General features: G+C 40.3%; 1 protein-coding gene across 3 annotated transcripts; it reads left to right on the top strand.

Annotated features, from left to right (window-relative positions):
• The first annotated feature begins 748 nt into the window (after nt 1–748).
• Nucleotides 749–13,820, top strand: rnf165b (ring finger protein 165b). 3 transcript variants are annotated; one of them, XM_026342898.1, is made up of 8 exons: nt 749–951; nt 5,211–5,535; nt 5,704–5,832; nt 6,366–6,495; nt 6,670–6,774; nt 7,147–7,242; nt 7,748–7,851; nt 10,106–13,820. In XM_026342898.1, exons 1-8 carry the CDS (start codon nt 891–893, stop codon nt 10,221–10,223), a joined length of 1,068 nt encoding a protein of 355 aa, XP_026198683.1. In that variant the 5' UTR covers nt 749–890; the 3' UTR covers nt 10,224–13,820. The 3 variants fall into 3 exon arrangements, with proteins under 3 accessions (XP_026198683.1, XP_026198681.1, XP_026198684.1); XM_026342896.1 differs by having other exon boundaries at nt 5,701–5,832; XM_026342899.1 differs by having other exon boundaries at nt 1,829–5,535; nt 5,701–5,832.
• The last annotated feature ends 944 nt before the right edge of the window (nt 13,821–14,764 follow it).

Raw genomic sequence — 14,764 nt, 5'->3', positions numbered from 1 at the left:
GGCACAGCAATGCAAATGTTTTCCCAAAGAAAGCTTAATTTAGCAAAAAAAGTTTTCCAGCAAGAAAGTCTTAGTTATACCTACTTATTTATTGATGTGTGTGTGTGTGTGTGTGTGTGTGTTATATTATTCATGTTCTGTTTTATTGTACATCACTTGCTTCCATGTTCAATTAGTGCTCTATTAATAAATGTATGACTATTATTATGATTATTGTTATTGTCCATCCACCCATTATCTTGAATGTTTTGCTTTTTAAGAGTCATGGAGGTGCTGGAGCCAAACCCAGCTGTCACTGGATCTTTTTTGTCATCTTTTTTTTTGTATTTATTTTAGTATTTGTTTATTGTTTACTATACATTTGATATATGTCTAACATTATGTATATACAAACATTACACATTCATTTTCACATGTTATGCCTTTGTTTTTTTCATAGCTTATAATGAATGCACGACAATACTAACAAGTATGCAGATGATCTTAAATTGGCTACTGATGCATCTAATGTGTTTGTTCATTTTGCAAAACAAGAGAAACAGTTGGGAACCTATACGTTAATGTGCACATAATCAATCAGCCCTGTTACGCAGACCCCCTCCCTCCCTCCCTCCCTCCCAGTCAGGCCCTGATGTTGTTGATGTTTACACACTGGATTGATTGGAGTTGTCACTCGGCGCCTCAGCAGCGCCCCCCACTGCTCCGGTCACGACACGACAGCTCGGCTTTTATTACCGACAGCCGAGCGAGTCCGACAGACAGTCGCTCCGTGTGCTTGTGGTGCTAGTCAGCCAGCGACAAGCAGCCGCCTGAATGTAGATCCGCATGGGCTATATTACTTCTCTGTATCTCCGAATAACCCAGCGGAATCATAACATAAGGATCCCAGGATGGTGTTAGTGCATGTCGGATATCTGGTTCTTCCCGTATTCGGCTCAGTAAGAAACAGAGGTACGGTATTATTATTCATATCGATCCAAAACATGTGCCCTGTTTATCTTAATATGCACTGCAGCTGTTGGCTAGCTAGCTGAAGCTTAGCCGTTAGCTAGCTGAAGCGAACGATCAAATTAGTCGCTAAACTACTCGCACTGTGACGCTATTTTAACCTGTATTAATTGTAGATTAATGCAAACCATCGAATAATGTAATTTTCCGGGTGTAGTTTCGTCTACTTCATCTACAAATACCGCCTTTAAAGATAAGCTAACTGGCTCGGTGGCTCCGGCTATATCTTGGAACGGAAACATTTGTCACAAAGGATTCCACATGGACGGGCCGCGCGGTCCAGAATAGCTCCTGCTCCAAAACGCATTCCTGCACAGAGTGTCGTCTGTATTTCGACATATATTTTATTCGTGCGTTTTGTAAATAAACCACGTTATGATGTTTTATTTTTCTCGGGGCGCTTTCGTGTAGTTGCACTGTAAAAATACCGCAAAATAGACGTAGCCTGTCCAGCCAGTCAGCTTATCTGTGCCTGGATGATGTCATTTGAAGATCATCTGCTCCTGCTAGCGCTCCCCGTCTTTTTTATTCCCCCCCCCCCACACAACGTGATTTCAATCTTTATTATCGATAAGCCATTCTATTAGTCGATACACGGCTAATTGCTCGTCAGTGTGAATCCATCGGTGCATCCTTCGCCTTTTATCTGTTAATTGGCAATTCAGCAGCTGCTTGTTTGAAGCTGCCGAACTGCAACAAGAGCCGAGGATGCGGTCACAGTTTAATAATGATAAAGCTACAGTGTAACATTAATTATACAACAGTGGCATCAGTGATTTCATTGTGCTTTTATTTCTGTTCTTATTTCCCTGTTTCATAGTATGGAGGCTGGCTCTACATTCTGCATTTATCAGATCTTTGTCGTCCCCCCCATTGTGTAGCTAATGATCATCTGCTGCTGTGTGGTGTGGCGTGGCCTCTGCCTGTTCTCTGCATTTAGCTGTATTGTGAATCCCTTCTTCATTTCCTCTTTCCATCAGAAGACGACATTGGTATTAAAAAGCACCCCCTCCCAAGATGTATTCAGCCATATACTTTCCATGTTAAGCAGACTAAAACAATAGCTAACACCTAGAACAGAGCACCTTTTTGTCTTTTTTTCTGTCAAATTGCTGTAGCACTGAGTAAACATTTTAGCTCCTTTTTAGATACCAGTTGAATGTCATTGTGTACCTCCCATCCAGTCTTGATAGACAACATGCTGTAAATTCCTGTAAAGTGGATACATTTTGCATGATCTCAAGCACTGCACTGCATTTTGAACACCAGAATTCGGCTCATCTTCCTTCTCTTCACACAAGGTGCAATGTACACGATTAAAGTTGCCTCTGATTGAATAAAAGCATGCAAATTGGGACCATATGCATGCCCATTGTTTTAAAGTGTTAAACGCAACATTTCAGCAAATGCTGTAATGTGATCACTTCAAACTGAAGGTACACTGCACCTGCACACAACAACCTGCCATAACTGTCTCCATTTTTGTGTAATCCTTTTGTTCCCTTTGCAAATTTCAAGCTTTGAATCACACTGAATTGTCAGGGCTGTTTGCCCTTTAATGGGTAAATGAAACTCTAAACATTAAAGCAAGCAAAACGTGCTCACTGGTGGTTCATCACTTCCCAATTTTCCCCACTAACAAGGCCAAAATGCTATCCATTTCACAGGGATGCCTATTTTCCTGCACTGCTAAAGAGATCCTCTATTAGTAATAACGTCTTTATTGTTTGGTTGTGGTCTCTCTTTACCTTTTGTTCTGGTAATAATACTTTCAATGCATGGTCACATTTATGATTCATAATTTTTTGGTTTTTGTTTTTCTACATTGACTAGTGAAAAATCCAATGTAATCTTTCTGTAGTAAAGATGTACCCTGCTGTACTGGAATCATGTGCTGTAGCCAACACGTCTGCTCATTGGATGCCGCTTTTGTTCTTTTTAACCCTATATGGAGCATGGTGGGCCTTGCCTTCAGTCTATGTTGTTTATTTTTGTTGCATGGATTTATACTATTATTACAAACAAACAAGAAAGAAAACACAAATTCCACATTTACTAATATTTTTCAATAAAGAATATAGTGTTTTTCCTAACCTTCAGTGTGCTTCTTGCTGATTTCCATTTATTGTCCTACCTCTTCCTTGTCCCTACCTGCCCCCCTCCACCCCACCCCACCCCACCCCACACCCACCTCCTCTCCTGCTGTGACAAAGATAGACAATTTCCACGCTTCCTCCATCACAGAGCCTGAATGAGTCTATCTGCTGTCGTTCATGGTGATCGTTTTCACTGAGACGCTTGAAAACGCAGTGTGCTACTTGTGCAGTCTAGACTTGAGCCTTTGACCCACAGCAGCAAGGTCATATCTTGTCTGCCTGGTTGCAACAATCGACTTGAAAATCCAAAGCTGGAAAGTCTGGGTGTGTTTTTAAAATCATACTGCATTTCTCAAGCGTACTCCCAGTAAATGCAATGTAGACTTTGCCTATTTTCTCATGATTTTTAAAAAAACGAAATCCACTGTTCACATCAAAATTCATCATGTCTTTTGCACTGTCAAAGCAGATTAAACCTTGGACTGTACTGGAACTTTACATCTTACGTAAAAACTGCACAAATCTTTGATCTTTAAACTTGATTTCAGTCAGTTTCACTGCTTCGGTTTCTCGAGATAGAAGAGAGCACAGCATACAGTTGCTTTGGAAAGTATTCATTCCCACTACCTTTTTTGTATATTTTACTGTTTTGCACTAACCCTATTTATGTACATACAATAATCTATCATTTCATAGTGTAAGACAATTTTTTGGACTTACTTTAAAATGTATTGAAAATCAAACTGCAGTCACTCATTTCCAAAATTAATTTGGGTAGTTTATTTCATTCTTCCTGCCTGATTGTCTCAGGCTCCATCAGCTTGGATGGGAAGCAGCTACCATCTTCAGGTGTCTCCACAGTCAGAGACCTGTTCTGAAGCTTCTCCTGCTTCATGTGGGCAGGTGAACCCTGAATAGGGTCTCCTCTGTATTTGACTGCATTTAACCTTTTTTCAGTTCTCTTATTTCTTTTGCTGAGATGCACCCTCATAACATCATGCCAATGTCCAGAAAATTCAATTTGCCCAACCACAATTTGGAGTTCTGCAGCAAAAACTGTGAATAAAAAACTCTCTTTGTCAGCATAGCTTACTGTGTGGGGAATGATGGACCATTTTTTGCATTTCAAAATACATTTGTTATGCAGTAAAATGTTCAAGAATAAACAGGGTAACACTTTCCAAAACAACTGTATTAATTCGTGCCCTGCTACAGGTCTACTATGGCTTCCTTTAACCGGGATTTCCTCAAAACGTTTAAATCCAAATAACATTTGTTGCTGTATTTTCCCAGCTCTTCTATAACTAGAAAAAGCGTTTCTAAGCATAAGTACAGTATTAAAACCATATTGCCCCGCAGCATAAGTTAGTATGTCTTTTTCTCCTTGTTGAGTCTCGACAGCAGTCTGTTCACAGCCGTTGCCAAATAGCTGTGGTTGGAAAAGTAGAAAAAAAAAAAGCATCCAAGCTATTTCCTGTCTACTCTTGAGTGTTCATATGGGAGAAGTACAAGTCAAGTTAAACTGTATGTGTAACACAAACAAACAGAGATGATTTCAGTGAAGCACAGATGTGCAATAAAGTGTATTTATTGCCTGGTTTCAGTTATGTGGCGGAAAGAGTTTTTCTAAGCTTTCAAGGTTTTATAGATAGATGCTTGGCATCTAAACAGTTAAATATATATCTAACAGACTGCCATTAAATAGTGGTTACGTCCAAGTGCACTGACCCACTTTCAGCTGCAGAATTTGCAAGAACTAAACTGCGTCGAAGACCCTATACTGTACTGGTAGATTCCATCTGTGTCGATCCAGTTCGCTTGTGTGTGAATCAGAAGACCAGGAGTCGATCCAGAGGTCGGAAATGCAATTAAAGAAATGAAATGACATTTGGGTGTTCGACCAATAATGGTCATGTTCATGCTACTTGTGGTAATCATCATTTTCCCACCCTCACAGAAGTGTTTTTCACCCTAGGTAAGAGGTAGGGCTTCATTAACATGCTATATCACACACACAAACACACAGTTACACCACATTTCACCCACAATTAATCCCAGCTAATCTTGACCAGCAGATGCCTGACGACTTGTCCTTATCCTCCACAGGATCCCATTTCAACCGGCAACAGCAACAGCAGCAGCACAGCCATGCTACCTCTTGCCGGCACTTCCAGTTAGGTCCTCAGGCCCAGCTGCCCATGGACTTCCCCATGCCCCACCCAGGGCAGCCACAGTCAGGCATTAACCCCCACCTGGCCCCTCCCAACCACCAGCATGGCCCTCCACTCCACCCGCCCCTCAACCCCCTGCCCGCCCCACAGTTCCAGGACATCCCTGCCCCTCCCTTCCTACCTCAGGCATTACACCAGCAATACCTCCTCCAGCAGCAGATCCTCGAGGCCCAGCACCGACACATCCTGCCACCCTCCAGGTACCCACAGGGGTTTGAAGGGAAATTCACAGGAAGATAAAATGTTTAGCTGCTCTGTTCCCACCTCAGACTGTTGGGGGTTCTGCAAGATCTTTGTAGCAGCATGATATTTAACCCCATATCTGTATTTTCCCAGGATGTTTTCAAATGCTTGGTTTGTCTTAGTAGACGCACCCCGGAGAGAGTTCCCCACCAGCCCCATAGACTGCGGCCCGGCTATGAGTTTGCTCCCCCACTTCATGTTCCCCCTCAGCCGGTGGTGCAGCAGCCCCGTTACCTGGCTGAGGGCACAGACTGGTAAGCGAACCTCTCTTATCATACAGTATACAGAGCCATTTTATATTTGTTAGAAAATACAGTACATTATCATGACCGTTAAATTATACAAAATGTAACGTGTTTTTTTTTGTTTAGTACTACAGAGGCAAAAAATCAAGTTTAAACACTCAACTATATGAAAGCAAATTAATATTAAGACATCAAACTGTGGCTGGAAATATGTGGAAGTTATATTGCACATCCACCACTTCTTAAAGCAATTCATTTTAGCATTTTCATTAATTGCTTTTACAAATTCAACAGTTTATTCATCATTAAACGGAGAGCTTATGTTTCTCTGGCTGGCTTATAAACTATTTTCTCATGCCTTTATAGCATGTGTTATGTGTTAACGTACTCCTGGCTGGGAACCATTGGTGTGTTTGATGTTCGGATGTGAAGAGCCACTGCACTGAGTTGAAATCCTCTGTTATCAAAACGCAGTTTTCCAGAAACACAATGAAATAATAACAGGTGTGTCACTGACTGGCTTGTTTTTCGGTTTCTGTCAGGGATCTAAGTGTAGATGCTGGGCTGCCCCCCCACCAGTATCACATCCATCCGCTACCGCAGCACTATCAGCACTACTTGACCTCTCCTAGGATGCACCACTTCCCTAGAAACAATGCCTCAACACAAGTGGTGAGCTCCGTCTGCCTCAGTACAATCCGTCATGCTCATCTCGATGAGCTCCAAGCGCTTCTCATCGAGATTAATCTCGATACCCAGCAACTGGAGATGACCTGTGTTCCTGTTTTCTTTTTCTGACTTCTGCTGCAGAGCTGACGGTAGCTTCTTTTATCTGTCATCCCGCAGGTTGTCCATGAGATCAGAAACTACCCATATCCCCAGCTGCATTTGCTGGCTCTGCAGAGTCTCAACCCCTCCCGCCACGCATCTGCTGTCAGAGAGAGCTACGAGGTTTGTGCCACCACTTCCTCCCTCTCCTCGGCAGACACACCAGTCTAAACTGATTTATCGCTGTATTCTCTGTGACCAATGATCTGGACAGGCTTGAGTGTGTAACATATTTTTTCATTTCCAATTGTTCTTGGTTCCAGACGCCTCAAATCTTCCAGCTGCCTTTAATCTCATGACATTTGTTTTCATTTACAACAAGATGCAGTTGTTTTCTGAGAGGTTCTTTCCTGTTCCTTGAAGCACCAGTTTTATTATATCTTATCACAACATTCCACACTGTCTTATGCATTTTCAATATTTTATTGCGCATATATCTCGGCTTGCATTTACACATTTTAACCAGAGAGACACATCCATATGTTTTCTTTGTAGGAGCTCCTGCAGCTGGAGGACAGACTTGGCAGTGTAAACCGTGGAGCGGTCCAAACCACCATAGAGAGATTCACTTTCCCCCATAAGTACAAAAAGGTAAAATGGCTGAGTGCTAAACCTTTTTAATATGTTCTGGTACAGACGAAGCATTGGACAACAGATAAGTTGAGTTCGATGTGAAAGACGGGAGGGGAAAAGGGCAGCGCTGTGCCGAGTGGATCAAAGTATGAATGAGGGTCACGACCCTCCCTGTAGTTCAAAGGTCAAACTAATTTCTGTTTGCAGATTAGTGAAACAGGTCTGCAGTGTGTTCAATTCAAGGCGAGGGATGACTCATGCAGCTGTCTGCAGATATGTGCGTGGAATGAATTTTAAAAAACGTCTACACTGGATATGACCCAAATACTCTGGAAACATTGTCAGATCATTTGGTACTTTGTTAGTGAGAAGAAGCAATTGAGTCTTTTCTGTTCCTGGTGTCTTTTGTTTTTTTTTCTTCAGCGAAGCATTATTAGGTGACTCTTTTCTTTTTTTGTCTCATAAACAGTCAGTGGTACGGCAGACTTGAGTAATTAAAGTCTGTTTGTCTTTGTCTCTGCAGAGAATACCCCAGGACCTGAAGATGTGTCTGGATGACGAGGAGCTGGACACCGATGAGAAGTGCACCATCTGTTTGTCAATGCTGGAGGATGGAGAGGATGTCAGGTACACACCACGCATTTACCTTTTGCTTTTTCAAAGACAAAGGAGCTGTTTATAAAGATTTAAGGACATTGAATGTGTTGTTGCTGCATTTACAATATCTCTGAATTGTCTCTTGATTCACCTCTTTGGGCCAGACAAGCTAACTATTCAAGTTATTGTCAAATTGTATTCAGTCAGGCAGCTGTGGCCCCCACAGCCAAAGCCATGGTCCCTTTAATTTTTGCTTTTTAGTGAAATGTTTTGACAGCCACCAGAAAGATTTCCATGAAATTCAGTACAGATACACGTCTCTGGTTCCCAGACTTTGGTGATCTTCTGACTTTTAGTGCCGCCATGGATAGATCCCCATGAGATTGCAATTGTCTATTTGCTGCTAGATCATCCTTCATGTTTCCTGTTTAGTAAAGTTTTACATTTGCTTGACTTACTTACTATTTGTTTTTAACGTTCAACCTCTACAATGCAGTCGTATACTTAGACATACTGCTGTGACCAAAATTCACTCTTAAGGTTGTTTGGGAAAAGCCGGTTGAGGTCTTGTGTATCCTCAGAGAACACTTTCCCTGTCGATTAGAGAAACTTCACATTTCCTAATTTGGTATGTATTCACCTTTCTTCAAAACGGATGCACAGCCACAGAGTATAAGCAGTTTTTAACCCTAAATTGGTTCTGCCACGTAGGTTCAAAGCATCAGGACTGAAAATCCTATCACAGCATTTCTTCCAGTACCTCATCTTGAAAACACTGCCCGAAGGCAACATTAGCATTTCACAAAATCTTATGATGTGTGTCCAGTGCTGTGATCTGTGCAACTGCCAAAGTGACTGAGCAAGTTCTTTGACTCTCAGAGGAAGAAGGAGTAGCAAGAATTTAAAATTAGGTGAAAATTTGGGGTTTTCTCGGGTCAGGTATTTCTGGTTCAGAAAGAAAATTGATCAGAAATATGTTAAGAGTTTGCTTATGCGCAAAACACACAGTACATAGAACACTCAGAGATCTGACGTAGAGATACATCTGTAATTAGACTATTTTAACTATTTAGAATATGCATAATAATATATAACATGTTGTTTGTGAAGTTTGTTACAATGGTAATCTATACATTCTGACTTCTTCTAAATTATTCGTGCTTGTTTTTAGGTTTTGTAGGTCTTTGCCCCTAAAGTCTGGACTCTGTGTATAAGAGTGGTTCAATGGTCCAAATATCTATGGACCCAACTGTATATTACCAATATAAATGTGTATCTTTTAGCAGCAATCACACTTAACCCACTGAAAGAAAATCAAATGTGAGTTGTTATGTGCAGATTCATGCAAGTAGTCACTTGAGACACATCCTGACGCCAAATGTAAACCACAGTCAGACAACTGGATCTATTCTTGATGCAATCAGGATTCTGGACATGACAGGAGCCATAAATTACATGGAAGATTTAAAAAACCTTCAACTTGGAGAAAGTCAGCACAGTAACAGTAACGACAGCTGCTTCGTCCAGATGTTCGGACCCTCGTTTGTGGTCCAGTCTGGTTTTAAACTCCATATTTCCATTGTTGTCACTTATGTTTTCACAGTCGAATCAATGAACACAGGGATGTATTCAACGCTAAACATGAAGATATAGTAAGCTAAAGGAGCAAAGTAAGATAGAAACCATTGGGCAATGTCCCAGCTTTGCATCTGGCTGGGGCCCTTTATGACACCCCCTCTCCTCTTCTCTCTCCCCGTGTGTATCATTAAAGGTTAAAATGAGATGCTCATGTAAGATTAGCAGATACTATCTTGTAGCTGCTTATTAGCCTTTGCTTTAAAGGCAAATTTGACACTTTCTTAATCTTATTTTATCAGATAGAAATGTAATATGTATTAAGCCTCCACTTCCATACATTAGCATGGATGGAAACATAGAAATATGTTCACACTCTGTTTTGTTGATCATCACATCAATTTAAAACACAAAGTGAAGGATTTCTGCAGTGCTGCCACTCTACGAAATTGATGGATACTGATGTGTTTGAACTACCTAGTAAAGAATTTCAATAGTTTTCTTCTCTACAGTAGCAATGTAACACTTTACCATTTTCTCCTATAATATATAAGAGAGAGAATGATTGAAATTCACCTATATCTTAGTTGTTGATTTAAGCTACCTGCAAGCTACAGGGCTTGTAAGGTAAAACCTTATAGACAGCTCTGAAATGTCAGTGATGCACAGTTATTTTAAAATCCTGACCCAGTCTCTTTTGTGTCTGTAGGAGATTACCCTGCATGCACCTCTTCCATCAGGCATGTGTGGACCAGTGGTTGGCTACCAGCAGGAAATGCCCCATCTGCAGAGTGGACATTGAAACCCAACTGACCCCCGACAGTTGATAGGCCGTGTCGCCTGCTGCAGCTTTGGATCTGGTCTTGTTAATTCTCCATCGCCTCCCCTCTTGGCGGGGAGGGGGGGAGGGGGAGCTCTGCCAAACACCCCTCTTTCCCTCTGCATCACTCAACGAGCCTGCCTTCTGAGACAGCTGCGACAGAGGGATCAACAAAGCACACTCCACTACAACACTGAGGGATGGGGGGTTGATGCACAGATAGGTGGACTGAAGATTGGTTGTATGGACTTTACTGCACGTAGAAGGTAGGAGCAGACACATGTGGACAGATGTGCTGAGGCTTCACACGATTCTGTCAGATGGTGTACCTTGTGTACATGTCTCCATACAGCTACCAAGAGAGAGGACACTCTGACTACCAACCTCCCCAGCTCAGTGTGGTGTATTAAGGTCATTTCTGTGCCACTATATCTGAAACCCTTTCCCCCCTAGGCCTGTGAAAAAATCCTTTAAGCTGCACTCTGCCCAAGCCCTCAGCACATCTGTACAGAACATTATCAAATGATTAGCATGAGGTTGTTTGGTGTGAACTCTTGTAGCTGAACGCTTGTGGTGTAATGGAGTATAGTACTGAATAAGTATTTACAGAGTAAAAGTGTTGTGTAGCAAGCAAAAGCCTTTTGAGAAACGTGTTTGTGAAAAATAAACCTTCAGAGAGGGTGAATACAGCTCTAACAGTGAGAATATTCAGTGTGTTTAATCGTAGGCAGTGACAGAAAGAGCTAGTTGTGTAAAAAGGCCAAAAAAAATCCCTCTTTCTCGTGTAACATGGTTTTGGATTTACAGTTAGTAGATGCCATCAGAGTTGATGCTAAACCCGCTAACTGCAGGCATGGCTTCCAGTGATCTGTGTAGTGTCGTAGCTGGGCCTCTATAATCTAGAGCAGAGGCCTCAGATGTGCATGCTGTATGGCAGGCTTGGGCTGTGTCGTTAATATTGTGGAGCAGTAGAAACAGGGACTGTTTCTGTGCATGTGAAACGTATACTATGACTTTGATGATCCCACTCATTCATAGGAGGAGGACAAGAATGCACCGAATACCCCACCTCCCCACACCCCTCCACCCCACTCCCCACTCATCCTGAGTTGACCAAAGTTGCCCTTCGACACCGATCTCAAACAAATGTAGCACGTCTTTTCTTAATTTCGAGATTAGGATTCAAAGAGCTGCTGGCAGATCCGTGTCTAACGGCAACTCCTCTCTGTTGCCACGCTCATGATGACGATCATGAGAGGCCGGCATGGGCTTGTGGATGCAGTGCCTGAGTCTTGCCATCAGAGTGAAGAAAATCGGACATTTGTATTACCTATTACCAGAACCTTATTGCCTATCGAACAAGCACATGTGATTTCTATATACAGCAAATCGCCTCTGTCGTGTATTGGCTCCTTTCATTTCAATCTAAGTTGCTCCCACTGTTTGATAAAAAAACTGTGTCTGGTGTTACAGGGAAAATACAAACTAGTTTGCCTGTGATATGTGCTAGAATGTGTATGACTGTCCCCCCCCCCCCCCCCCCATGGTAGTAGTGTACGGTATTGCTAGAACAACTGTGATATGTTCAGTGATAGAAGCCGTTTTCTCTATATCATGCATGAACCATGTTGGCGTAGTTCACTTGAAGGAGGGTGAAAGGGAGAAAAAGCCATCCATTTGAAAAATACCAAACAATTGTTCTTAACATTAATTTAATTTCAATTGTCTTTTTTCTTCCATTTGTTTTCCTTTCTTACTTGTGTTTTTTTTAGTTTTCGCTCACATGCCAATCTGGACATGGTACTAATATGCCGAGTCCTTGTCCATTTTAACCATAGTGAAGAAAAAGCTGCAATGCTGCAAAAACATATTTATTGTTGTTCTAATGTAGCTTGTGTTATGTAAATGCACTATAATATGGAGTTGCCTGATTTTTGGTTTGGTGGCGTGGGTTCTTCTTGTCCTAGATTTTGTGTTTCTTATCAGTTACAAGTATTTTCATGCTTCCTTGTGTATTACTGGAGGATAACTTGACTGTTTGTGTTGCGTTTTTTTTTTTTCTTTTTGTATGAAACCTCCATCCAAAAAACTACAGATGGATGAAAATGGAGGTTTGCTAGTTCACATAGAATGCTGTGATTAAAGATGCCTTAAGTATTTAACAATCATTATTTATTACTAACTGTAGCTAGCTAGCTATCGTGGTGAAATATTTAATGTCTCTATCTCATAACTTTGCAATTTAATCAATATATTTATTTAAAATAACACAAAATATAAAAAAAAGAATACCTCATTATGCATTGGTCGGTGGGGATGCTTTTGCATGCCGTCTGTGTTTTTATTTTCAAAGGAGAAAAAAAAAAAGAAACTCGTTGAGAAATTGACTGGGGGTGTTTCCCAACACATTTTCTAGCCAGCACGGTGCTGTTGATCTGGATTACATTCCATTCATTTCATCTCTTGATTTATATTTTTGCTTTCTTTTATTCTTAAACATCAGCCCTGCTTTGATCTAAAGCAGGTGACAGGGTATATTCCCCTTGTGTCTTAGCGTGATGCCACAATTAGCTCATTTTTGTTATATGATACTGCTTTGCTTCCCATAATCAATCATATTCGATTTAATTCTTTATGTTTTTTGTTGGGTTTTGACCATATTCATGATATTCCATCATATCTGGATCTCAATTTAGTGCTTATTATTTAGGACCCTGTATTGAGCTGTATTATTTGTCTCTATGTATTGCTGGCAGTTGCTTTGTGTGGGATGTCGGGAAGTATCTAACATGCTAACTTGAGCCATTGATCTTATTGAGCAAATTTTCTGGTGTACTGTGGTTATACAATATACAGTAGATAGCGTGTGTTACACCTGGGTATAATAAGCTAACTCTGTTTTCGGTGTGCATTTCTTATTAATACTCTACTAATCCTGCAAATTAATACACTATTTATTGGATTGGAATGAAGCAGGCTGGTCTTACTATTACTATTCTTTCATTTCGTGCTCTCACTGGCCTTACCCCACGCCCTCCACAGTGTACCCCATTACTCCAGAGCGAACTGGACAGTAGCCATAGTATTAACTCAAGCTGATGAACCGGAATGAACAGTAGAACTTAAAGCACAAGCTTTTTAATGCATGTCCTTCTCAGGTTTTCCTATGTGTATGTGGGAGTAGCTCTGTAGATGTGTTTAATATGATGCTGTACCTTCTTGAATATTTCAGATGTTTCTTTGCTGCTGAAAAAATGTTGATTATTAACCTGCCAGTGAAAAAGGGAAGTGGCCATCTTTGTACAACACACTGCTGTTTTGCTGTAACCGCGCAATGTTTTATGATCTTGAGTATTTTATAGAAAAGTAGAAGTATGTATCAATAATATGAAAGCAATAGCTAAATCATAATGAAGAATAACATGATCAGTGAATATTGTGGAAAATCTTTAGATTCACTCTGGGTGGATTTTGTACTGTATTTATTACTAATGATGATGCAAAAAGTTGCATAGCTTAACCCAAACTGTTCGGTCTCTTTTTTATTTATTGTCTTGTATATGATCTTTTTGTATGTGTTTTTCAAATAAACTGCCTAAAATGCTGAGAACTAATCACGTTTGTGGTGTTTTTTGGTGTCCTGTCATCTTAAAAATACTGTGCTGAGGGAGCATTCATGGAATTGTCAGTCTTATTTGTTTTGTTTGGAACATTTTGTAAAGATTATTCATGCACAATACTTGGATAAGATTTTATACTGCATGCTTTAATACCTTAAAGCTTGCAATATCATAGTGTGCTTATAATATTATGTACTATGTTATATTACTTCCCTTCACAGTTAATGTATAAAAACATTCTTTGCTGTTTACACTAAAAGGAAATTATATAGTACTTGTTCCCTTAGTTGTCAGTCAAACGATCAATTAAACTTAACAAAGATTCACTGGAATTGTTTTTGTTTTCTGTAGTTGTACTAGAATAGTTTCATCATCATTGCTTGAAGTTTAAAGACGTACATCTCCAGACATTCCACAACCACCGGTAAGAAAGGTAAGTAATGCTACAGTCTGCAACTCACCAGAAAAAAACATTTCAGACCTTTGTGAATGAAATAGTGAATGACTTTTATTAACACCCAAGTCATTTTGTGAAGGAAATAAGTGAGAATGAGATTGATATGACTTTTCATAGATGTGTAGAAATCCTGCAAAGAGATGATTCTTTGAGACTATTTCCTGATTTTTGATGATTTTCTTTGACAAAAAGGAAATAAAATGTGTATACTGGTGCAAACATGCTTAATCAAGCAACAAATCAAATAAGCAATATAGAAAAAAGGGGAAAAATCTAATAATCTGTATTCAGTCTTTCAACTTGGTATCAAATGGCTTGTTGTGATGATAGATGAGGGGCAACCTAACTAGTTGGCACAAATAAAAAAAAAAAAAAACACTGGATTTTTTATTTAAATGCTGACATTATATTACACTCATATAATAAATAAATAAAAAAAAACAAAGAGACCCAACAGTCTCTAAGATAAAT

This window comes from Anabas testudineus, chromosome 9 (genome assembly GCF_900324465.2).
Source record: "Anabas testudineus chromosome 9, fAnaTes1.2, whole genome shotgun sequence".
Lineage (NCBI taxonomy): Eukaryota > Metazoa > Chordata > Actinopteri > Anabantiformes > Anabantidae > Anabas > Anabas testudineus.
Note: the sequence above shows the minus strand (reverse complement) of the source record. Positions and strands in the feature narration are given on the sequence as shown.

Excerpts from the sequence above, each read along its gene's own strand:
- rnf165b (XM_026342896.1), top strand. The coding sequence starts at position 891 with ATGGTGTTAGTGCATGTCGGATATCTGGTTCTTCCCGTATTCGGCTCA. Across the intron at positions 6,775-7,146 it reads CTGTCAGAGAGAGCTACGAG|GAGCTCCTGCAGCTGGAGGA; the intron begins GTTTGTGCCACC and ends TTTTCTTTGTAG. Across the intron at positions 7,852-10,105 it reads GAGGATGGAGAGGATGTCAG|GAGATTACCCTGCATGCACC; the intron begins GTACACACCACG and ends TTGTGTCTGTAG.